The sequence below is a fragment of the Vulpes vulpes genome, chromosome X (genome assembly GCF_048418805.1).
Source record: "Vulpes vulpes isolate BD-2025 chromosome X, VulVul3, whole genome shotgun sequence".
NCBI classification, from domain to species: Eukaryota; Metazoa; Chordata; class Mammalia; order Carnivora; family Canidae; genus Vulpes; species Vulpes vulpes.
The window spans coordinates 52,765,550-52,790,516 of NC_132796.1; the positions used below are offsets into that span (position 1 = coordinate 52,765,550).

The following is a 24,967-nucleotide window of genomic DNA, read 5'->3' on the forward strand; positions in this document are numbered from 1 at the left end:
CATCACCACCACCACCACCACCACCACCACCACCACCACCACCACTCCCAACCACCTTCTCATCTAAGTCTTTTTATCCTGTAGAGTGGAGGGTCTGAACCTCCCTCCCCATCCTGTGCTATGCTCCCTCCTTGGCTCAGTCACCCTGAAACCTCTGTTAAAGCCCTACTGTCTTGGGTGGAAAGTATAGTCTTGGCTCTTGTAGGCACATATATAGCTGTTTCTTCTGACCTGATCCAAACCAGAATAACCACCCTTAGCTGCTGCCTGAGCTGGGTCCCTGTTGAGACTGGTGAGGAGGTTGGACTTAGATGTAGATTCTGGAAATGGAGAAACAACAATACTGGCTTCAAACTCCTCATCTTCCTCTAAATCTGCTTCTCTTACTGTGTTCCCTATCTTGGTTAATGTATCATCACCCTCTCACTCACCCAGACGTGAAACCTCAAAGTCATCATCAATTACTCCCTCTCTCTCATTCCTGGGAATGCAATCAGTTCTACGTCTGTGGTGTTTCTCCCAGCAATGTCTTCCTTTCCGTGAGCACAGCCACTGTATTAAATCACCCTTTGATTCCCACTAGTCATGATTATTCCTAGAACCTACTAACTGGAGTCCCTTACCTTTTCTTCCTTCCTTTTTTTTTTTTTTTTTTTTTTTTGGAGAGAGAGAGAGAGAGAGATGGGGCGATGCAGAGAGAGAATATTAAGCAGGCTCCATGCTCAGTACAGAGCACTCGCCCCCCCCCCTCGGGGGGGGGAGCTCGATTTCACAACCCTGAGATCATCCATGACCTAAGCTGAAATCAAGTCAGATGCTTTACTGACTGAGCCACCCAGGCACCCCTGGTCTCCCATTCATTCATTCATTCATTCATTCATTTTTTTTTAAAAAAAAGATTTTATTTACTTATTTGAGAGAGGGCAGGGAGGGGAAGGATACAGTGAGAAGGAGAAGTGGACTCCTCACTGAGCAGGGACCCCAATTTGGGACTCAGTCCCAGGACCCTGAGATCATGACCTGAGCTGAAGGCAGATGCTTAACCCATTGAGGCACCCAGGCATCCCCTGGCCTTCCCTTCTAAAGACCCCTGTTCTCCAACCCATTCTCCATCTTATTGCCAGACTTATCTTCCCCCAAACACAGAGCTGATTGGAGACAGTGTTTGTAGAAATTGTTTATTCAGCAAACATTTATTGAGCCTTAAATATGTGCTAAGTGCTGTGCTTATGTTCTTACCCACCTTAATGTTCTGTGGGTTAAAATTCCTCATGGTTAGCTCAAATGTTACCTCCTCCAATATGTTGTCCTCTACCCTAACAGGATTAATTTGTCTTCCCGTTGTGATTCAGTAGCATTTTGTTGGTGTTACTTTTATTTGTTGTTTGCTAGTTTTGTTATTTTTAAATTTGTTGTTATCTGTTACTTTTATTATAGCATTCTGTCCTTTCTCTAAAGAGCAATGCCATCACAGAAAGGGTACTGGCCCAAGGGTCAAGGAAAAAATCTTAGCCTCAGCTCTCACAGTACCTGAATGATATCAGGCAAGTGAACTTTCACTCTTTGAAAATCAGTTTCCTCATCCGCAAAATGGAGACCATTATAATCTCTAACTCATGGGGCTGTTTGCAGATTAAAGATGATGGCAGAAAGTATCTGACACTTAGTAGGTGCCTGTTTCTCAACCAGGAGTTCGTGGGCACTTAAGGAATGCATTAATGACCTTTAAGGGCTCTAAGAATGTCCCTGGAAAGTATCTAACATTTTGTACTCCTCTGTAATTTTTCTGGGAAGGGCCAAAGCGCCCATCAGCATCTTAAAGGGGTTGTGAATTAGACAAGGTTAAGAACCTCGGTGCCAGACTATAAAGACCTTGAGGAATTAGGGCTGGCCTTTCAGGGGTTTAATAGATACTTTCTTATGCAAAAGGTTTCTAATCTTCACAATAGCCCTTTGAGGGAAGTAACAGTACACCCGTTTTTCGGATGCAGAAACTCAGAAAGGAAGAAGTGGTTTAGAGTAAAAGACAGAGTTCCTAACTGATGCAAATACACTGGAGCACCGATTCCAGGCCCAAAACCCAGCGAAGCCCCGGGAACCCAGTTTCAGCCAGAGCTCGGCGCCGCGGCTGCCTGCCGCCTCGCGGGGTCGCACCCCCGCCGGCACACTGGCCGGCTCCAGGCTGTTTCATAGACTTGGGGAGTGAAATTGATTTTCGGCCGCGCGGAGCTCCGCCCCACGCCGGGCTGGGCCCCGCCCCCGCTGCAGTCGGTATTGTCCGACGGTTCCCGGCGTCCCTCGGTTCTCCTCGGTAGTTTCCGGCAACGATCGAGAGTTTCTAACGTCCCCCCTGTTGTCTCTCGGCTGCGGTCCTCGCAACCGCCGCCCCCCTTTTCGGTTCCCTCTCCCCCTCCCCCCTCAGCCGGCCCCGGCAGGCGCCTCTGGCGCTACGGGCTGGGCAAGATGGCGGCCTTCGGGATCTTGAGCTACGAACACCGGCCACTGAAGCGGCCGCGGCTGGGCCCTCCCGATGTGTACCCGCAAGATCCCAAACAGAAGGAGGTGCGTTCAAAAATCGGGGCTCTCGAGGGGCCTGAGGCGGGCGATCGGCAGAGGAGGAAGCATTGATGGTTGGGGGGGGCGGGGCGGTTCTGTGGGAGCCAAAGTCCCAAAACGGGTTAAGAGTAAAGTGGGCTGGTGTGGGAGAATGGGACCTGGTGGGGGGGAGGTGGCTCCTGGGTGTGAATAGGGAATGATGTAGGGGCCACGCTGGAGGCGCCCCCCCTCCACACACACACACACACACACACACCTCAGAAAGTTGTCTCAGGCAGCTTGGTGAGCTGCGGCTGCTTGCAAGCTTGCAAGGAAGAGTGATACTGAGCGAGCGCTGGGTGGTTGGAAATCTTAGTGACTGTGGGGGTGAGGGTGGGGTCCAAAGGAATATAAGGGCCTAGCTTTAAATAACAATCTGCTCTACTCAGAGTCCTCCTACCTTTTTTTCCCCCTCCGTTGTTCTCTTCTCCTGCCCTCCTCTTCCACCACCACCACCCCCAAGGGGGAAAAAATAAAATAAAGGAAAAGCTAAAATGTCTTTTTCCTGCCTCAGGATGAACTGACAGCCTTGAATGTAAAACAAGGTTTCAATAACCAGCCTGCTGTCTCTGGGGATGAACATGGCAGTGCCAAGAACGTCAACTTCAATCCTGCCAAGGTGAGACAACCCTGCCAAGCTGAAGAAAAAGGCTGGAAGAATCTGAGGAGGGGCAAAGGCCCTGGGTTGGGAAGAACCAAAGGGATGACCTGAATGTCTGGCTGAGTGTTCCTTCGTGGCTTAATGCCGCCACATTGGTATTTGCCCGTCAGAGGCGTGAGTGCCTCTCTGCCCCTTCTTCCCACCCTGAGGTATAGTTTTCTTTCCTCAGATCAGTTCCAACTTCAGCAGCATTATTGCAGAGAAGTTACGTTGTAACACTCTCCCTGACACTGGTCGCAGGAAGCCCCAAGTGAACCAGAAGGACAACTTCTGGCTGGTGACTGCACGATCCCAGAGTGCCATTAACACCTGGTTCACTGACCTGGCTGGCACCAAGCCACTCACACAACTAGCCAAAAAGGTGAGGTGCTAGTTCCTGATCTCCAGGCCAAGGTGGGGAGCATGGGTATGAAGTAACTATCCTATTCCCAGGTGAAGCTACATGGTTGCCAGCTTGTGGTAGTCATAGAGATCTCACTGTTTGCAATGTCTGTCCAGGTCCCCATTTTCAGTAAGAAGGAAGAAGTCTTTGGGTACTTAGCCAAATACACAGTGCCTGTGATGCGGGCCGCCTGGCTCATCAAGATGACCTGTGCCTACTATGCAGCAATTACTGAGACCAAGGTTAAGAAGAGACATGTCATTGACCCCTTCATGGGTGAGTACCTCCTAATACCAAGGGTCCCACCACTGATGGCATCAAGGAGTGACAGAGAGACCCTTGGTATTGTTCTCCTTCCTCAATACCAAGGGTATCTCTGATGTTCCTGCTTGCATCTTGCACTCAATTGGTAAATACTGAGTACCTTGAGTATCTACTGGGTACATGTCCCAGGCTGTCAAGGTGATTGGTACCTTATTCCCGCCATCAGGGTGCTTCTTATCTGAGAGGGATGCTAAGGCATGTGTATGAATCCCATAATTAAACATAGAAAGTGTGTCTATGTGTATGTATGTGTGCGTGTCTCAAAAGAGCAGGTGAAAGGTTTTTTGAGACTTCAGTGGACAGAAAGATTACTTTCTTTGGGGGACACCTGGGAAGGCTTCAGGAAGGTGGCGTTTGGCCAGAACCTAGGAGGATGAATAGGATTTAGAAGTATGGCAATTGGGGGGGGGGGGTGGCGTGGGCATGGGAGAGGGACAGAGAAGATGTTCTAAGGAGAGGGATGGTATAAAATAGCCCCTGTTCCCGTCTTTCCCCTAGAATGGACTCAGATCATCACCAAGTACTTATGGGAGCAGCTGCAAAAGATGGCTGAATATTACCGTCCAGGGCCCACAGGCAGTGGGGGCTGTGGTTCCACTATAGGGCCCTTGCCCCATGACATAGAGGTGGCTATCCGGCAGTGGGACTACAATGAGAAGCTGGCAATGTTCATGTTTCAGGTAGGAAGAAGGGCATGTCCCGTGAAGCCATGGTGGAGCCTGGCCTCACATTCTGCTAGTCCAGGACAGAGTCTACCTGTCAGCTTGGCCTAGATGTGGCTCTCTTCCTCCTTTCATTTACTTTGTTTGCCTTATCTCTAATAGTCCCCTCAGGGAAACTAATACTCTTCCTACCCCTTGGACCATAGGATGGAATGCTGGACAGACACGAGTTCCTGACCTGGGTACTTGAGTGTTTTGAGAAAATCCGTCCTGGAGAGGATGAATTGCTTAAACTGCTGCTGCCCCTGCTGCTCCGAGTAAGGCCTAGGATTTGGGGGCATGGCAGGGTGGGGGGGAAGGTGGGGAGCCTAGGGAGGGTTTGAGGAGGAATAAGATGTGAGTTCAATGTCCCTTGTAGAGACCTGGGGGTTTTAATCGGCATGTCTTTACAGTACTCGGGGGAATTTGTTCAGTCTGCATACCTCTCCCGCCGCCTTGCCTACTTCTGTACCCGGAGACTGGCCTTGCAACTGGACGGCATGAGCACTCACTCATCTCACGTTATATCCGCTCAGTCAACAAGCACACTGCCCACCACCCCTGCTCCTCAGCCCCCAACCAGCAGCACACCCTCTACACCCTTTAGTGACCTGCTGATGTGCCCTCAGCACCGGCCCCTGGTTTTTGGCCTCAGCTGTATCCTTCAGGTAGGTGCCAGGTGGGCCCAAGGAGGCATTAAGAGGCATCCTGAGAAGAGTGGGATGCCCATCCTGGAGAATGGGGGTGATTCTAAATGGGAGGTGGGAACAAGCACGGAGCACTTGCTTAGAGATTATTGCTTCTCATCCTTGGGGGGTGTTAGTTCCTTTCCAGGACCAGAGTGGGCCCAAAGCCTTTGAGGAGAGTGGATGTGGGGAGGGGCTCAGAGGTAGAGTAGTGATACACCAAGGACCTGGAATAATGTTGGGTCAGAAATATAAGGGTCGGGATCCCTGGGTGGCGCAGCGGTTTGGCGCCTGCCTTTGGCCCAGGGCGCGATCCTGGAGACCCGGGATCGAGTCCCACGTCGGGCTCCCGGTGTATGGAGCCTGCTTCTCCCTCTGCCTGTGTCTCTGCCTCTCTCTCTCTCTCTGTATGACTATCATAAATAAATAATAAAAAAAAATTAAAAAAAAGAAATATAAGGGTCATGTCTTCTGGTGGGCTTCTAGAAATGTAGTCATGGTGACTGAGTTTGATTTAGCTATTCTTGTCTGGCAGACCATCCTCCTGTGTTGTCCTAGTGCCCTAGTTTGGCACTACTCGCTGACCGACAGCCGCATTAAGACTGGCTCACCACTTGACCACCTGCCTATTGCCCCCTCCAACCTGCCCATGCCAGAGGGCAACAGTGCCTTTACTCAGCAGGTAAGTCTCACCCGTAGCCTGGTACCCCTGGATTGAGATGGAAAGCTGAATTGCTCTTTCAGAAATGGTGACTTGGAGTCTGGTGCTGTCCTTTTCATCTGGGCCTTGGCCTTCTGTATACTTTGGTGCATTCTGAAAGCCTTCCTTCTCTGTAATACAGGTCCGTGCAAAGTTGCGTGAGATCGAGCAGCAGATCAAGGAGCGAGGACAGGCAGTTGAGGTTCGCTGGTCTTTTGATAAGTGCCAGGAAGCTACTGCAGGTGGGTGCCAGAGGACAAAGAGTAAGAAGGATGTATGAGGAAAGAATGGTAAGGACCTATCACTCTGAGAGTCAGGATGACTGGGCCTCTGGTTAAGTCCCCTTTACTGCTTTTCCTCCTGAGGCTTCACCATTGGACGGGTGCTCCATACTTTGGAAGTGTTGGACAGCCATAGTTTTGAACGCTCTGACTTCAGTAATTCTCTCGACTCCCTTTGTAACCGAATCTTTGGATTGGGGCCTAGCAAGGATGGGCACGAGGTAAGCAAGAAGGGGACTGGAAGGGGCAAAAAACGTTGCAAGGGCAATAGTACACATGAGGGGAAGGCATGGCGAGGCACAGATACTGGAGATGTCTGAGGAGATGTCCTTACTGGGTCTGGGAGGTTTTAGGATGGGACCCAATTTTGTAGGAATTGGGGCATGGTTCTGTATCCCCAACCCTACTTTACTCACCCCTGTCTTCCTTTGGTCTCCAGATCTCCTCGGATGATGACGCCGTAGTATCATTACTGTGTGAATGGGCTGTCAGCTGCAAGCGTTCTGGTCGGCATCGTGCTATGGTGGTAGCCAAGCTGCTAGAGAAGAGACAGGCTGAGATTGAAGCTGAGGTGAGGTAGCAGAGATAAGAGAATAAAGTTGGGGGCACCTGGGTAGTTCAGTCGGTTAGGCACCTTCCTTCCATTCAAGTCATGATCCTGGAGTCCTAGAATCAGGCCCCACGTCAGGCTCCCTGCTCAATGGAGAGTCTGCTTTTCCCTCTGTCCCTCACCCCACTTATGCCCTCTCTTGCTTTCAAATAAATAAAATCTTAGAGAGAGAGAGAGAGAGAATGCAGTTGGCCAATGGAGTAGTGGCAGCTGGGGTTGGAGACAGATAGAGCTGAGCAGTGGAACTGAAGTTCAGGTGAGAATAAAGAAGGGATAGGGAACGTAAAAGGGAGGCTGAGGACATAAGGGCAAAAGTAGAAAGGAGACCAATGTTGGAGTTAGGGAAGCAGGCAGGGATTCAGTTGGGAGGTGGTAATGGAAATGGAGGTCAAAGCAGGGATGGAAGCCAAGAGCCTGGAAATGGAAGCAAAATAGATGGCAGTTCAAACATGACCCATAGAGAGGTGAAGAAACAGCAAAACTGATGCTTAGGGTTTATTTTCTCACCTTACAGCGTTGTGGAGAGTCAGAAGCCGCAGATGAGAAGGGTTCCATTGCCTCTGGATCCCTTTCTGCTCCTAGTGCTCCCATCTTCCAGGATGTCCTCCTGCAGTTTCTGGATACCCAGGCTCCCATGCTGAGTATGGACACCTGCCCCCTTCTGGTTCCCTCCGCCTAGTTACCCACCACTGTCACCAGGAAGCATAATTAAGGGCTTTAATGGACAGAAATTGTACATTTCTGTCTTGGGCTTTATGCAGACTGGTTTTCAGACATGATTCTAGCTTCTGATTATCTTGGAGTTTAACAGAATAAAAGGATAAGGAAAAGAGTAAAAACAAGAACAGACAATGGAAGCATTCTCACATATAAATAGCAGCAAGGATGCTGTATTCCTTTCCAAGATGAGGTGCAGGGCAGGAGGAGGGTTAACCAACTATACTTTGTCCCTCAACAGCTTTGGGTTTCTTTGGGGTGGGGGTGGAGGGGTGTCATTCTTCTTCTGGCCTACCTCAGGTACTCTAGGAACACCAGGTCTTAGGTGTGTTTCTCTCCCTTGCTGTCCATTTCTTGTGCCCTCCTGACACCTCTATTCTTGTTCTATCCCTGCAGCGGACCCCCGAAGTGAGAGTGAGCGAGTGGAGTTCTTCAACTTAGTCCTGCTTTTCTGTGAACTGATTCGGCATGATGTTTTCTCACACAACATGTATACTTGCACCCTCATCTCACGGGGGGACTTGGCCTTTGGAGCCCCTGGTCCCCGGCCTCCATCCCCCTTTGATGACCCTGCTGATGACTCAGAGCGCAAGGAGACCGAGGGCAGCAGCAGTAGCAAGCTGGAGGTGAGCACGCTTTGTCCTGCCCCGGCTCCTTTCTTCGGGTGTTCCCAGCTTCCTGGCTCCCAGAGTCCTCCGGAAATCCCTTCCCCTAACATAAGGAGGATAGTATTGGCCCAGGGGTGCTTCGGGGCTGGCCAAGCCCTCTTGCACCTGCTGTTGGCATCTGCTCCTCACAGTAGGCTGAGGTGCTCTGATCCCCACTTTTAAGCTGGAGGGAACGGCGTGAGGTGGGTAGGTGACCCGTCAGAGAGCTCAACTGCAGAGCCACTGCTTCTCCCCGTCGTAGTCTCCTCTCTCCGACTTCGCAGTTGACCCTTCTAGATGGTGGGGAGCCACTCCCCAGGCGAAAGCAACTTGGCTTATGTTCTGTGCCCCCAGGACCCAGGGCTCTCAGAGTCCATGGACATTGACCCTAGTTCCAGTGTGCTTTTCGAGGACATGGAGAAACCTGATTTCTCAGTGAGTTCAACCCTGGTATGGAAGAACCCAGCTCCCGAGGTCCTCCCCTTATGCCTCTTCAGGGGAATCTCTTTGTGCCCTGACCCCCTTTCCTCCCTCTAACTGTTCTGCCCTCTCACCTTCCCTTAGTTGTTCTCCCCTACTATGCCCTGTGAGGGGAAGGGCAGTCCATCCCCTGAGAAACCAGATGTTGAGAAGGAGGTGAAGCCCCCACCCAAGGAGAAGATAGAAGGGACCCTTGGGGTTCTTTATGACCAGCCACGACATGTGCAGTATGCCACTCACTTTCCCATCCCCCAGGTACTGTTCCCCCAGCCCCTGGAGACCGTGGGTTTGGAGCCGAGGTTTCTGTTCAAGGACTGTACTGAGGGGTTGGAACCATCGTTGCGGGCATGGTGTGCTGGGAAGGGCTGGGAGGCTGAGGAACAAGGGGCATGCTTTTAAGAGGAGGGAAGGAGCTCCATGCTGGAGTCTGATGGTGCTGCCGGGATGCAGGAGGAGTCATGCAGCCATGAGTGCAACCAGCGGTTGGTCGTACTGTTTGGGGTGGGAAAGCAGCGAGATGATGCCCGCCATGCCATCAAGAAAATTACCAAGGATATCCTGAAGGTTCTGAACCGCAAAGGGACAGCAGAAACTGGTGGGTTTGAGGCTCCCGAAACAGAGCTCCCCCAAAGAATGCCCTAGTCAGTCTCCCCTTCCCCAGTACAGGGAACCCCTGGTCATGTCCCAATGTCCTGTCTCTTGGAGTCTCCTGAGAGCTCTAGTCCTTTTGAAACTTCCCCCCTCATTCCCCTCCTCTGCAGACCAGCTTGCTCCTATTGTGCCTCTGAATCCTGGAGACCTGACATTCTTAGGTACCTCACAGTAAGCCCCATACTGCCCGCCCTTCCCCCTCCCCTCCCTCGACCTAGCACCTCCCTGTATGTATTCCTCTAAGGTCCATGTAGTCTGTGGTCCTCCAGACCTCAGCTTCACTGTCCCCTTCCCTTCATCCCCCCCTTCCCCCTCCTCAACCCTCCTTTCCCTTTTCCCTTTCTCCCTCCCACCCTTCCTCCCCGCCTTCCTCCCCCTGGCCCTCCCCCCACCCCCCCATAGCCTTCTCTCCCTACCCCCAGTCAACTAGTTATCTTCCCCCTCCTGACTGGTCCCTCTCCACTGTCCCCTCAGGTGGGGAGGACGGGCAGAAGCGGCGGCGCAACCGGCCTGAAGCCTTCCCCACTGCCGAAGACATCTTTGCTAAGTTCCAGCACCTTTCACATTATGACCAGCACCAGGTCACGGCTCAGGTGAGGACCTAAACCCTGCCCCCTTCCTACATTCTGCTGGCCTGCCCTGTTTTCCTTTCCTCCTTCTCCCTCTCCCCACCCCACTACCAGGCACGAGGCTGATTCCCAGTCTCATCCCCTTCCATCTTCCTTTTCTGGCTTCCCTGGTTCTCCCTACCTCTTTCCACTACTGTCTCACTCCTTCTGCCTTTATCAGGTCTCCCGGAATGTTCTGGAGCAGATCACGAGCTTTGCCCTTGGCATGTCCTATCACTTGCCTCTGGTGCAGCATGTGCAATTCATCTTTGACCTCATGGAATATTCGCTCAGCATCAGTGGCCTCATCGACTTTGCCATCCAGGTGGGGAAGTTAGGGGGATCAGGGGGGAGGAAGGCATTTGTACCATAGAGGGTCACCAGGGTGGGCGGCATAGGGGCTCAAGCCGGTGTCCTGGGCCACTTAGGAGGAGCAAGGCCAGCACGATGGGAGCCAGAGAGTGAAGGGGAATAGGAGCTAAGCAGGCAGGACTAGAGGCTTGCATGCTCTGCAAAGAGGCCTGAGAACTAGTTTAGAGTGTTGGGGACAGAGCGTCCTCCCACTGTAGAGTCCACAGAATCATATTCTAGAGACCGGTGAGATCGTCCATGTGGTTTGTGGCTTGTGTCGTTAATATAATAAAGGATAGTGGCATATGGCAACAGGCCTCTTCCAGAATGAGGCACCTCAGGCCTGCCTTGGCCATTCCCTCACAGGCAGGGTGGGTATATATAACACATGGGCCTCTTCTCATTTCTCACCACCCCCCACCACTCTCTCTGCTAGCTACTAAACGAACTGAGCGTGGTTGAGGCCGAGTTGCTCCTCAAGTCCTCGGATCTGGTGGGCAGCTACACCACCAGCCTGTGTCTGTGCATCGTGGCTGTCCTGCGGCACTACCATGCCTGCCTCATCCTCAACCAGGACCAGATGGCACAGGTCTTTGAGGGGTAAGTGGGGCTGCAGGATAATCATAATGCACGGGACCCCAGTAAATGCTGATGGAAGTGACCCCCAAAAGACTTGGGGAGGCTACCTTGCCATTTGGGCAGACAGGGGAGAGTATCGCCAAGAGTTGTGAGTCTGTGGCCAGGGACCTTTGTGTCTTCACCTGTGCACACCACCCACTGCCCCATCTTGACCTCGCCCCCTTGTGACAGGCTGTGTGGCGTAGTGAAGCATGGGATGAACCGATCAGATGGCTCCTCTGCAGAACGCTGTATCCTTGCTTATCTCTATGATCTGTACACCTCCTGTAGCCATTTAAAGAGCAAATTTGGGGAGCTCTTCAGGTAAGAGAGGTGGGAGGTAAGGGTAGAGAACAGGACCTTGTCCCATCTCCTTCCCGTTACCACACTCAACTCAGGAGCAGAGCACAGCTCAGGACCCCTCTGTCTCTGTGGGGCTGTCTGGGAGCTATAGCCATCACATGTTCTTGGTTCCAAAGAGTAGGCCTGTCTCCTTCTCTTCCTTTTCAGCCTGGCCTCCGGCCCATCTCAACGGGACCCAAATTCCTTGTCCCTGCCTCCAGAGGCCCCTGTGCCTTAGTCTAACTGGGTCCCTTTCCTGCCCAGTCTGCTTTGGCCCATCTCCCCATATCCCTTCTTGTCCCAAGGCCCCCAGCCCCTGACTTTTTTCCTTTTCTCCCTTTTCCTGACCACCCCTCTGCCCCACTGGCTCTCCTCCAACACTCCTATGTCCCTTCTGCCACCCCTGCAGCGACTTTTGCTCCAAGGTGAAAAACACTATCTACTGCAACGTGGAGCCCTCAGAATCCAACATGCGCTGGGCACCCGAGTTCATGATCGACACTCTGGAGAACCCTGCAGCTCACACCTTTACCTACACGGGGCTAGGCAAGAGTCTTAGTGAGAACCCCGCTAACCGCTACAGCTTTGTCTGCAATGCCCTTATGCACGTCTGTGTGGGGCACCATGATCCCGATAGGTATGGGGCGTCCTGAGTTGGGAACGGGCACCACGCTCCTGCCTGAGTTTGGGAGGGATGAGATGCCTGGGAGGTACTGCAACCACGGTTACTGCTGGGGTGGAGATGAGAAGTTAATGAGTCTGAGGTTTTATGGAACAAGGTTTTTCCTGAGGGCATTTATCCTTTTCCCCAGGGTGAATGACATCGCAATCCTGTGTGCAGAGCTGACTGGCTATTGCAAGTCACTGAGTGCCGAGTGGCTAGGAGTACTCAAGGCTTTATGCTGCTCCTCTAACAATGGCACTTGTGGTTTCAACGATCTCCTCTGCAATGTAGATGTGAGGCTTGTGCCAGGGTCCTGCCAGGGTGTAGGGTGGTTCCCGGGGCAGGGGGCCGGTTACAGTCATTGCAATAGTCAAGAGACAGAGTCCCACAGAGTGGAGACCTACTGCTTTGAGTTGGCCCCCTCTCTGCAGGCTGAGTCGAGATGTCTTGTCTGCTTTGTCCTCCAGGTCAGTGACCTGTCTTTTCATGACTCTCTGGCTACTTTTGTTGCCATCCTCATCGCTCGGCAATGTCTGCTCCTTGAGGATCTGATTCGCTGTGCTGCCATCCCTTCACTCCTTAATGCCGGTGAACCACCAGTCCGTAACCCTTAGAATTTCTGGATCCCAAGTTTGACTATACACTCCATGGCCACACCCTCACTGTTGAGTGTGGGGCTCCCTGCTATCACCAGAGGCCAGTTGTGTGATGGGCCTCGGGCCCAGAGTGGCCTCTTTCTAACGCTGCGTTGACTGCCCTGATCCTTCCCTGTTGTGACCCTCCTAAGGGACCCCCCCGCCATCACACTGCAAGACAGCTGACTGCTCTGTCTCTCCTCCCCCATTATCTTGTTATTTCTCCTTTTGCCTGACTTCGCCTTCCCTTCTAGCCCCTTGCCACCCACAAACCCACGGACAGTCCACTTTTGCCCTGTCCAATTTGCTGTTTTCCTTTTTTTTTTTTTTTTTTCAGCCTGCAGTGAGCAGGACTCTGAGCCAGGGGCCCGGCTGACCTGCCGCATCCTCCTCCACCTTTTCAAGACGCCTCAACTCAATCCTTGCCAGTCAGATGGAAGTAAGTGACCCTAATCTGGGCCTAGCCAGCAGTAGAAAGTGTGGCTGCCCCCCCCCGCCCCACCCACTGCCTGCACCCCACTGGATCTACTTTTGCTTCTCATGACTTGGGCTCCCTCTCCAGACAAGCCTACAGTAGGAATCCGTTCCTCCTGTGACCGCCACCTGCTGGCTGCCTCCCAGAACCGCATCGTGGATGGAGCTGTGTTTGCTGTTCTCAAGGCAGTGTTTGTACTTGGTATGGGGGTAGGAAGGGAGTGGTGCCAGAAGTGTGTGTGGGGTGGAGTGCCAGCTAAACTACAAAGGAAAGTCTTTCTCCCTCCTGAAGGTGGTCTCTCTGACCTTTGGGGAGGAGAGGAGGGAGGGAAGTATATTTCTGTCCCATAGGGCAGGATTTGAGGGAGTTGCTGCTTCTGTGGGTCTGGGGTGGGTCTCTACACCGTGTTCAGATCTCACTCTGCCCTCCCTATCTCCCGCCCGTGAACCACAGGGGATGCGGAACTGAAGGGTTCGGGCTTCACTGTGACAGGAGGAACAGAAGAACTTCCAGAGGAGGAGGGAGGAGGTGGCAGTGGCAGTCGGAGGCAGGGTGGCCGCAACATCTCTGTGGAGACAGCCAGTCTGGATGTCTATGCCAAGTACGTGCTGCGCAGCATCTGCCAACAGGTCAGTCTCACCTTCCCCCCGTGCATCCCAAATGCCTTTATATAATAATGTCCTGTTTCCAGCCCTGATCATGCCACCTTCCTACTGTACATCACGTCTCTCATCAACCTCCAGCCCATCCCCCCCTTATTCCTTACCCCCACTCACTGGTTGCCCCAGTGCCCTGGTTATCCACTTCCTCAGGAATGGGTAGGAGAGCGTTGCCTTAAATCATTGTGCGAGGATAGCAATGACCTGCAAGACCCAGTGTTGAGTAGTGCCCAGGCCCAGCGCCTCATGCAGCTCATCTGCTACCCACATCGGTTGCTGGACAATGAGGACGGGGAGAACCCCCAGCGGCAGCGCATTAAGCGTATTCTGCAGGTAGGCCAAGGTGGTGAGGGTCTTAGAGGAAGCAGTGGGGCCCAGGCCCTGGGTGAAACAATGGGGACCCTGAGGGAAAAAGAGGGGGTTAGTCAAGTAGGAAGACTGAACAAGGATGTGGGCGAAAGGTGGTGAGAGCAACAGCCCCCATGTGGGTTTTGAAGTCAGGCCAGTGCAGTCCAGACCCTAGAGCCAACTGCTGGATGAGGGCATGGCTATCTCGGACTGTAGCTTATCAGTGAGAGGCGGCACAACATCTGCTAAGCCTTGTTTAGGGCCTTGCTTGTTTGGTGTTTGCTCACGGCTCAGTAACGAACAGCAGTAGTACTGCATAGCTCTTGATTACCAAGTGTCAGCTTCATGCCGAGTATTGTGCTCAGCACTCTATGTCCATCTTCTCATTTAGTCTGTCCCAACCCCCAGAAAGTAGGTAGGAGTGGCCAAGTTTGACCAAGGAGGAAACCAAGGCTTGAAGAGTTTATTAAGTAATTAGCCCAAGGTCACACAGCTAGTTTAGAGTCAGGGTGCGAGCCCAGGTAGGCCTGTGCCCCTTCCACATTGCCATGCTGCTTCAGACATTCAGGTAACTGAAGGGTGGAGAAATAAAGCTGTTAGAAGAGCTACAGGAATGAGTCTCTTCAGCCCAGAAGAGATAATGTTAAAGAGAGATTAACTCACATTAGCCTTTGGGTCTGTAAAGGACTTTGAACAGCTGGTTTAAAACAGCCTGCAACTTTAACATCAAAGATTTAGGGTAAGTGCTAAGCAGAACTTACCCATGTGGAGGAATGTGAAGCTCTGGAATAGGAGACAGGGGAAAGATGGGAAATCTTTCCAGAACCGTTTTTAAAATAGGCTAGATTTTTCAACGATTTTGGATCATTTTGGTGTAGTCTTTCCTAAAGATGGGGACGTGGAAGTTCCTTTCAGACCTGTAGGCATATGTATTTCAAGGTTGTGAGAGATCAGGAGGTAGCTTAGTCAGGGTGGGGGGTAAGTGGCTGGAAATGGAGAAGGGGGACAGGATGATGACGAGCTTAGGGGTGGCATCTCCATCACAGAACTTGGACCAGTGGACCATGCGCCAGTCTTCCTTGGAGCTGCAGCTCATGATCAAGCAGACCCCTAACAATGTGAGTTGGCACCTGGCCCTCTCTGTCCCATGCTCACTTCCAGCTCCATGTGTCAGGGGTTTGGGCTACCATAGAAGAACCTGTGTCCTATGGAACTTCAGGTTCTTGAGCTGAGAAAGAGAGGGTGGGAAGATGGCAAATGCATGGGGCTGATGAGTAGGGGGAAATGGGTCAGGAATGTTGGGGCTCGGTGGTGTGGGGGAAGATTGGTGATGGTGGTGGTGGGAGGCAGTTTCTCTGGTCACAACTGTAAGGAGGCATGTGGGGAGAAGACAGTGGGGGAATTGGAGAAATAGGGAGGCTCTGGAGGGCAGGCTCTCAGCAGAGTTGTGTCTTTCCCTCTCATTACCCTCCAGATGCCTTTCTCTGCCCTCATCTCCCATCTTTCCTGCCATCTGTTTTCCTTCCTATCACAGTTACCTATTGAGCACCTCTGTGCCTTTCATCCTCCCCAGGAGATGAACTCCCTCTTAGAGAACATCGCCAAGGCCACAATCGAGGTTTTCCAACAGTCAGCAGAGACAGGGTCATCTTCTGGAAGCACCACAAGCAACATGCCCAGCAGCAGCAAAGCAAAGCCGGTGCTCAGGTTGGGTAGAAATGCGTTCAGACCCCTCCCCTCATGACTTGTTCTCTCATAGTGTAAATGATTTCAGTCTCACAAAGATACTAGGCCTGTCCATTGGGCAGGGAGAGCATGGCTTGTTCTACCCTTGCCTGGCTCCTCTGGAACTATGTCTACTCCCATCTGTCCTCCAGCTCTCTGGAGCGCTCTGGTGTGTGGCTGGTCGCCCCCCTCATCGCTAAGCTGCCCACCTCAGTCCAGGGGCATGTGTTAAAGGCAGCTGGAGAGGAGTTGGAGAAAGGCCAGCACCTGGGTTCCTCTTCCCGCAAAGAACGTGACCGACAAAAGCAGAAGAGGTAAAGCTGCTGTGGGGTGGAGGGGGGCAAGGATCAGGATTGAGGGTTAGAAAGGAGAGGAGGTGGGGCTAGGGAAGAAGAAAAGTTTAGATAAGTTGGGACAGAGGGGTGGGGATAAAAAAATCACAGAAAAGTAGAAAATTGGAGGGGAAGAGTGGGCACGGTTGGGCTAGAGGCTAGATCTTGAGAGAATAGGGCTGGGGCTTCTGGAATAACGAGGTTGGAAGCTGCCTTTTATCCCATGGTCCTGTTCTTTCTCTTTTCCTTTTCCTTCCCTCTCTTCTCTTAGCATGTCCCTGTTGAGCCAGCAGCCATTCTTATCTTTGGTGCTGACATGTCTGAAAGGGCAGGATGAGCAGCGTGAGGGCCTTCTCACCTCCCTCTATAGCCAGGTGCACCAGGTATGGGTCTCTGGGCTGCTGAGCCAGGCCAGAGGGCAGGGATGGGCACACCTGAGGCCACCGTGTACCCAGAACCTTCTGTACTTTCGGATCAATGCCTTGGGTGTTCGGGAATGGAAACGAGAAGATCCCTGAGCAGTGCGTTATGCTTGTTTCTGTCTCAGATTGTGAATAATTGGCGGGATGACCAGTACTTAGACGACTGCAAACCAAAGCAGCTAATGCACGAGGCTCTCAAGCTGCGGCTCAATCTGGTGAGAGGGCAGCTGGGGAGACGAAAGACAAGGGTGAGATAGAACTGCACTGCAGAGCCCCCCCCCTTGCCTGTCAAGGGCAGGTGGGTGCAAAGATGGAGGGCCTAGTTGCTTCTGAGTCTTCAAAATATTAACCTGGAGCTCCTAAAGACACTGGACCTAAAAGTGGTTGAGGACCTGGATCCTTGCAGAGACCTGGGCCCTAGGAGCCCTAGAAACCCATTGTGAAATGTTGAGTGGGATCCTGGACATCCCTTAGTCCAGCCCCCATCATTTCATAATTAAGGAAATGGAGGCCCTGAGGTGCCAAGAATTAAGTCATTGGCCCAAAATCATGTAGCAGATCACACGTACAACTGAAACATGCCCTGAGGTGTGCTAAGCCACAGCCAGGCCAGGTTATGGTCTAAGCTTTCCCTAAATGCTAGGCTTTACCCCTGAACCATCTGACTGACTTCTTGTGGCCCTGGCAGGTGGGGGGTATGTTTGACACGGTGCAGCGCAGTACCCAGCAGACTACGGAGTGGGCTGTGCTCCTCCTGGAGATCATCATCAGCGGCACTGTCGACATGCAGTCCAACAAGTAAAGCATCCCCACCCCCCTTCAGTTTTGTGCCCAAGAGGAACTCCCTCCCCCCACACTGGGTGCACAACCCACTATGACTGGTGTGGCCTTCTCTGCTTGCATCCTACCCTGAGGCCTTTGTCTGTCTTAGCCTCTTTCCTCTCTGGTTTTTTCCTGGGCCTCTCCTCACAGCGAGCTCTTCACCACGGTGCTGGACATGCTGAGCGTGCTCATCAACGGGACTCTGGCCGCGGACATGTCTAGCATCTCTCAAGGCAGCATGGAGGAGAACAAACGTGCCTACATGAACCTGGTCAAGAAGCTGCGGGTGAGCAGGGGAGGCAAGGCCGGGCGGCTCCATTCCCTTTCGCCTTGACCTTGGGTATGCCGCCCAGCCTCAGGGACTTCGTTCTGGTCCAGATCTGGCCATGTCCCCTCCCTGTTTGCGTCTCCTTTCTGTTTGTTCTTTGTACTGGGAGGGTTTACTGAATGTCATCTTCATGCCTATTTCTCTGCTGTCCCCTGAGACTCCTCATCCCTCTTTATCTGTGTCCTTGAACTCTCGCCCCATCTTCCTATGCCCACAGAAAGAGCTGGGGGAGCGCCAGTCAGACAGTCTGGAAAAAGTTCGCCAGCTGCTGCCACTGCCCAAGCAGACCCGAGACGTCATCACGTGTGAGCCACAGGGCTCCCTCATTGATACCAAGGGCAACAAGATTGCCGGCTTCGATTCCATCTTCAAGAAGGAGGCACGTCGCCTTTTCTTCCCATCCCTGTTCCTACCCCAGCATTATCCCCCCACGCACAGCTCTTCCCCCGCCTTTGGGCAAGAGCTTTCCCTATGTCAACCTTGTAGCTACGACAGGCTCAGCAGGCCAGGGAATCCATCAGGCTCTGCTGGTGAGCACCATCTCTGGGATGTGGAGTTGATCACTAATTTTTTTTTTAGGTTTCTGCTCCCCATCTTGGAAGCTTCATCCTCTTTCCTGGGTCTGTCCCTCCAGCTCTCCCTACCTTCCCCATCCACACCCACCTTTGAACTTACCACCCGTTTCTCGGCCCCCTGTCCTCCTCCATCCAGCCTATACCCCACCCATCTATCTGGCTGCATGCTGGATCTGTTATCCCTTCATTCCTCTGCCCCAACCCAGCCATCTCTGCACAAATTTCTCTGTCCCTTCTGTCTGTCAGTTGTGATATTTGTTGAGTAACCAGAATCTTTGTGGAAAGCAGAGAGGGGGAAGGAAAAGAAGATGCAGGGTCTAACATCCAAAGTCTGACCCGGTCATACATACAGTGTCTTCATGTCTTTTCCTGGCCCGCCTATCTATCTGTCTGGGTGGCTGTCTGTGTGTCTCTCTCTGGTTCTCATTTGTCCTTTCTTGGTGTCTCTCCACTTACCTCTTTGCCTCTCCCTCCCTGTTCCCATCTCTGTCTTCCTCTGAACCTCAGTGCCTGTGTCCATCTCTGCTCCGCTGGCCCTTCGCCCTCTCCCCCTCTTAACTCTCTGTCTGCTCTGTGTGTGCATGTGTGTATGTGTTGCTATATATCCATGTTCGTGTCCATCTGCTTCCTCTCACTGTCTCCCCTGACCCTACCCACACCCTTGTCATCTCCTCTTATTGCCTGCAGATACTTCCACCTCTCCTGCAGACCCTCAAGGTCTGTCTCCCACTTTCCAAATCTTAGCAGCTCACTGTTTCTCATTTTCTGGAGCAGGGTCTACAGGTTTCCACCAAACAAAAGATCTCTCCCTGGGATCTTTTTGAGGGCTTGAAGCCATCAGCACCACTCTCTTGGGGATGGTTTGGAACGGTTCGAGTCGACCGGCGAGTGGCCCGAGGAGAGGAACAGCAGCGGTTGCTGCTCTACCACACACACCTGAGGCCCCGGCCCCGTGCCTATTACCTGGAGCCACTTCCACTGCCACCAGAAGATGAGGAGCCCCCTGCTCCCACCCTGCTAGAGCCTGAGAAAAAGGCTCCAGAGCCCCCCAAAACTGACAAACCTGGGGCTGCCCCACCCAGTACAGAGGAACGCAAGAAGAAGTCCACCAAGGGCAAGAAACGCAGCCAGCCAGCCCCCAAGACAGAGGTTAGTGCTGCCCTGCCTGGCCCCCCACTTATGCTTCTTCTACAGAAAGGCCTTCTCCCTCTCTCTCCATGATTCTGTGCCGTTTCTGGTTCCTGGGGGCAATGGGGAAGAGGTGCCATTAGCATTACAAAAGTGAGCCATGTAGGTCTAGCTCATCTTCACTCCTAGTACCGCACCTCACCCCACCCCACTGAGCTATGGCCCACTCACCTTCCTCCTCTACTGTTCACACAGGATTATGGAATGGGCCCAGGGAGGAGTGGCCCCTATGGCGTGACGGTGCCTCCGGACCTCCTACACCATGCTAATCCCAGTTCCATATCCCATCTCAGCTACAGGCAGGGCTCCATAGGCCTGTACACCCAGAATCAGCCACTACCTGCAGGTAAGTGCCAGCCCCTAGGAAGGAGAGTTACCTGAACATTCCCCGTACCAGGGGGACAATGACACATCCCTGAGGATCTGTGGGTGACCAGGACACTGAGCAGGGCCTGAGGGGACAAGGAGCCTGGAGAGATCAGCCCATTCCTCTTTCTAGGTGGCCCTCGCGTGGACCCATACCGCCCTGTGCGGTTGCCAATGCAGAAGCTGCCAACCCGACCACCTTACACTGGAGTGCTGCCCACAACCATGACTGGAGTCATGGGGATAGAACCCTCCTACAAGACCTCTGTGTACCGACAGCAGCAGCCCACCGTGCCCCAAGGACAGCGCCTTCGCCAACAGCTCCAGGCAAAGATAGTGAGAGGGGCAGTAGGGAGGGTTGTTAGGGAGAGGGGCTCTGGAGGGTCACAGGACTGAGGAGACACTTGGGATCTTCACAAGGCCTTGCAGAGCAGGAGATACAAGAAACAAGATGGCTAAAAGCATTTCCCGAGTTTGAGTTTGTCTCTTTTTTCCCTTTAGCAGAGTCAGGGGATATTGGGACAGTCAACTGTCCATCAGATGACTCCCAGCTCTTCCTACGGTTTGCAGACCTCCCAGGTGAGGGCATAAGAGGATGTCAATGGGAAAGGTGGGGGACTTGAGGCTAGCTGCTCTGCACAGCCTTGGCCTTGACTCCCCTCTCTCTCCTCCTCTTCTCCAGGGCTATACTCCTTATGTTTCTCATGTGGGATTGCAGCAACACACAGGCCCTGCAGGTACCATGGTGCCCCCCAGCTACTCCAGCCAGCCTTATCAGAGCACCCACCCTTCTACCAATCCTACTCTTGTAGATCCTACTCGCCACCTGCAACAGCGGCCCAGTGGCTATGTGCACCAGCAGGCCCCAACCTACGGACATGGGCTGACCTCCACCCAAAGGTACCCAAGGCATCTGGGGGGCTGTGAAGACACATTGGGCTGGGAAGGCACATCTGGCTGGGGAGAACTTGTGCCAGGAAGTGATGGGACTAGTCAGAACTCTTGCAGATGTGAAGAACACTTATCTGGCCACAAAATGCCAGAGCTGGAAGGGAACCTGGCGACCAGTAGCCTTCTGTCCGCTTGCCTGATATTTCTTCGAGGCCCAGAGAGAGAAATATCCTTCCTACAGCTATGATAAGGAGAGATAAGGGATTCTTAGATGTGGTGTGTGGTAAGGACTCATCCAGCCGGTAGTAGAGTGGTTCCACACTGGAACAGATGAGCCAGCAAGCCCTCCCACCATGCTGAATGCCAGTCAGGCCTTTTAGTTAAGATGTGGGAGTCACATCTTGGGGCTCTGCAGCTTAGGATTTAGAATACTGGGGAGTGGACCAGAGGAAAGCCCTTTACTTTGAAATATCAGTTGGCCGTCCACCATGTCCCACACTATGCCAGGATGGGATAGGGTGAGAAGAGATCTTTAGAAAATACAAGGTCCCTTACCACAGAGAACCTTTCATCTGGTTGGGCTGGTGAGACTTAACAGAAGAACATCTAAAGACTATGGTGAGGAGAGGTGTGATCAGGTGTGTGGCTGTACACCATGAAGTAAATGGGAATTCAGAAAAAGGTATGGGATAAGGTCTTCATGGGCCTGAGTCATTGAAGAGTTTCATAAAGGAGGTGCGATTGGAATTGGCCTTCAAAGGATAGCTGTAATTTGGATTTGTGGAGTGGAGGATGAGAAAGGGGAGTCTGGGTAGATGACACAACATGAACAAAGATGTAGGGGCCAGAGTGAGGGGGGTGACTGGGAGGGGATGGGAAGAAGAGTGTGGATAGAGTGTAAAATTGTTGCTGGGGCAGTAGCAGGAGCTAGGCCAGGGACGGGCAGGGCAAGTGAGACACAGTTCCTGAAAGAGCTCTTTTGATTGGGAGAGCCATATAGTGAGTTGATGTGTTGACAGATGAATATGGGATGCAGGGATAGGATGCATGGGGAAGGAGATGGAAGAATGAAGATAGAGAGCCTGGCCAGCCAGCCGGGAGGTAGCCTGTTGCTGTGCTATACGTGGGAGGGCGAAAGAGCAGTAAAAGTCAGTAGTTTTTTAGATTCTGAAATGTCATTGGGTACCACCACTACCACCAATAGCAGAAAGCACCTCAGTGGGTGCCTCTCCTGTGCTAAGACCAGTTTTTGTTCTCGTAAGAGCAAAACAGCAAAAGCAGGATTGTTAGATGCCTCACTGTGAAGGATATGAACCACTAAATCGGGGTGTCTTTGCCCCTTACTCCCCAACCTAGAAGTGTGTCAGAACCCAGAAGGGCCCTTCTGGTTAGTGCTGGGAGGGATGAGTAGAATGACTTATTTAGGTTTCCTTCAGGTCAGGGACCTGAGACATCTACTCCTCCCCTACCTCTCAACCCCCTCATCCCTCTATCCCCTCACCCCCCCAGCCATGCCTTGAGCTTCGGACCACTGGTCTTCACAGGTTTTCACACCAGACCCTGCAGCAGGCACCCATGATAGGTACCATGACTCCTCTGGGTGCGCAGGGCGTCCAGGCCGGCGTGCGATCGGCGTCCATCCTGCCTGAGCAGCAGCAGCAGCAGCAGCAACAGCAGCAGCAGCAGCAGCAGCAACAGCAGCAACAGCAGCAGCAGCAACAGCAGTATCACATCCGACAGCAGCAACAGCAGCAAATTTTGCGGGTGAGGCCCCAGGCCTTCAAGTGGGACCTGGGCACCCCCGGAGGGGGAGAGGCAGGTGCTCTTCCAGGGTCTGACATGATGGTGAACTGAGTGAAGCCGGCACCCACTCCCTGGAGCACCCCAGGCACGCAGTAGGGGCCTGAGAAGTTCCTACCCTCCCCCCCCCATGTCCCCCCCACCCCCACCACTGGCTTCTGGGGTGGTCAGTGGGATCTCCCTGGAAGTCTTGCACTATTAAGGGGGACAGTGGACCAGGTCCCCTCCCCAGAGCCACCACCATGTCTGAGGCTCACTGCCCTTGTTTGTAGCAGCAGCAGCAGCAGCAGCAGCAGCAACAACAGCAGCAGCAGCAGCAGCAGCAACAGCAGCAACAACAGCAACAGCAGGCACACCAGCAGCAGCAGCAGGCAGCTCCTCCCCAGCCCCAGCCCCAGTCCCAGCCCCAGGTAGCTGCTGGGCCATAGCCCCTGGCTCAGGGACAGTTGCCCAGGTTGGGCACAGCATTTTGGGGGCAGTGGGGGGGTGAGTAGAGGTGGGAGGCAAGGTGGGGCACTCCAAAAAGGGGGTCAGGAGATGAGGATGAAAAAGGAAGCAGAAAGTTCGAGATCAGTCTTCCACTTCTGGTTTCCACCTCAGTTCCAGCGCCAGGGGCTTCAGCAGACACAGCAACAGCAACAGACAGCAGCTTTGGTCCGGCAGCTCCAACAACAGCTTTCTAGTAAGCCTGCTTTCCTCCCTAGGGAGAGCCCCAGGGACTACATGGTGGGGGGGGGGGGGGCGGGGAGGGCAGGTGACTGCTTCAGGCCCAGGTTGGGGTGGGGTGATGGGTGTGAAGCATGGCATCCTGTCCCTTCCTTTGGTACTCAAATAGTCTTTCTCCTACATACCTATATCCTTGCCTGGTCTCCCAGCCCTGATGACCTCTGGTTTTCCACAGATACCCAGCCACAGCCCAGTACCAACATATTTGGACGCTACTGAGCCATCTGGAAGAACTGCCTGGATGTAGCCCCACCCCTTCCTATTAATTCCCAGTCCCCTTCTTGGGCTAGCACCAGTAGTGGTGGGGCTCTTCCCTCAGGCTCCATTTTTAATAATTTTTAGTATTTTTGTTAATGTGAGGCATTGAGCTGTTGGGTTTTGTATATTATTTATATAGAGACCCCAGAGCTGTTGCACCCAATACACAGAGCTTCTTTGCAAAGGGAGTGTGTGAGTTCTGCATGGTGGGGAAGGGCGGGCTCTGAGGAAAGTGCTGGGGGCTGGACCAACCAGTTAGAGCCTTTGTTCTGTTCTGTTCTGTTCTAATCAGCTCTCCTGTTTACCTTCCATCCCACCAATTTCTAGATTCCAATTGGATTGCTACTCTCTTCTCCCTTCTTCAACCTGACAACATATTATATAGGTTGGGGCCCTTAGTTTCTTAAGAAGGGCAGCTTACCTTCTCAGCTAGATGTTGGGGGTTCTTTGTAGCTTCTCTCCATGAGGGATAGACCATTGGGGTGGGGGAGGGGCTGATAGGCCAGAGGGGAAAAAAATCAGTGGAACCTGATTTTTCTGCCCCCCACTCCCTGTGCTGCTGGGTTTTGAACAAGCTTCCAGGGCGGAGGGTGTGACTGGCACTGCCTACCCTTTTGGCCAACTCCTTTGCTCCCTGTCATATACCAAGCAGCGTCCTAGAGAACTTCTCCCAAGAGTCACATTTCTGGGATGAACTGGGATGAAAAATTGCCCTCCATTGGCAGGTGTCACCATTGAATTGGTGGTGGAAGGAAGGTATGGTTCTGAGAGGAAGAGAGACCCAGGAAAAGGAAGGACCCTTTTCTCTCTTTGCTCTGTTGCTGGAAACTGTTTTCACATGACCCACCTTGGCAGTTACCCAGGATGACTGTTGATCCCTCCCATTTTACAGTAGAGAAAACTCAAAACTGTTGCTCCAGAGTCACATTTGGAACTGTGGCGGGGTCATTTGCAGCCCCTTTGCCTTCAGGTTTGAGGCAGTACATATAAGGCTATTCAGGAGAGTCAACTGGTGTACTACAAAGGATTCTTCTGGTATGCCCAGCTGGGGCTTGAAGAGGACCAACCTCAGCCTTGTTGGTGGGTGGTACCGGATGATTTGAGAACTTCAGGGTAACATCCAAGCCATAGTCACACTGGGTCACTGGCAAGTGTCACGTGTGCTGGTAAAACTGAGGATCACCCATCAGTACCCAAATACCAGAAAATAAAATAAATAAATAAATAAAATCCCCCTTTGAGGTCCAGAACGCCCTTGCTCATATGGGACTTACCAAGTTTCAGAGTTGTGTTCACAAGGAACAGATCTCCCCGGACAGGGTCAAGGCAAATGTGACCAAAGCTTGCTTCTGATCTGTTCTATCCAGACAAAAACATTCTGATGAGCTACAGGGTTAGG

The 24,967-nt window shown here is 52.7% G+C and overlaps 1 protein-coding gene across 37 annotated transcripts; it reads left to right on the forward strand.

Annotated features, from left to right (window-relative positions):
* The first annotated feature begins 1,997 nt into the window (after positions 1 to 1,997).
* Positions 1,998 to 23,752, forward strand: MED12 (mediator complex subunit 12). Of its 37 annotated transcripts, none has more exons than XM_072744353.1 (46): positions 2,022 to 2,562; positions 3,110 to 3,214; positions 3,426 to 3,617; positions 3,755 to 3,914; positions 4,461 to 4,642; positions 4,831 to 4,941; positions 5,077 to 5,331; positions 5,885 to 6,031; positions 6,192 to 6,291; positions 6,415 to 6,551; positions 6,770 to 6,901; positions 7,455 to 7,581; positions 8,054 to 8,283; positions 8,659 to 8,739; positions 8,869 to 9,039; positions 9,235 to 9,379; positions 9,546 to 9,596; positions 9,910 to 10,028; positions 10,225 to 10,368; positions 10,831 to 10,994; positions 11,205 to 11,336; positions 11,764 to 11,991; positions 12,167 to 12,311; positions 12,486 to 12,606; positions 12,991 to 13,092; positions 13,216 to 13,329; positions 13,582 to 13,757; positions 13,941 to 14,120; positions 15,182 to 15,253; positions 15,709 to 15,842; positions 16,013 to 16,174; positions 16,464 to 16,575; positions 16,740 to 16,829; positions 17,303 to 17,412; positions 17,587 to 17,722; positions 17,982 to 18,143; positions 19,114 to 19,488; positions 19,723 to 19,873; positions 20,027 to 20,229; positions 20,395 to 20,472; positions 20,576 to 20,630; positions 20,706 to 20,793; positions 22,329 to 22,548; positions 22,857 to 22,994; positions 23,185 to 23,266; positions 23,486 to 23,752. In XM_072744353.1, exons 1-46 carry the CDS (start codon positions 2,464 to 2,466, stop codon positions 23,527 to 23,529), a joined length of 6,462 nt encoding a protein of 2,153 aa, XP_072600454.1. In that variant the 5' UTR covers positions 2,022 to 2,463; the 3' UTR covers positions 23,530 to 23,752. The 37 variants fall into 37 exon arrangements, with proteins under 37 accessions (XP_072600448.1, XP_025838630.1, XP_072600454.1 ...); XM_072744354.1 differs by having other exon boundaries at positions 22,860 to 22,994; XM_072744356.1 differs by having other exon boundaries at positions 22,863 to 22,994.
* The last annotated feature ends 1,215 nt before the right edge of the window (positions 23,753 to 24,967 follow it).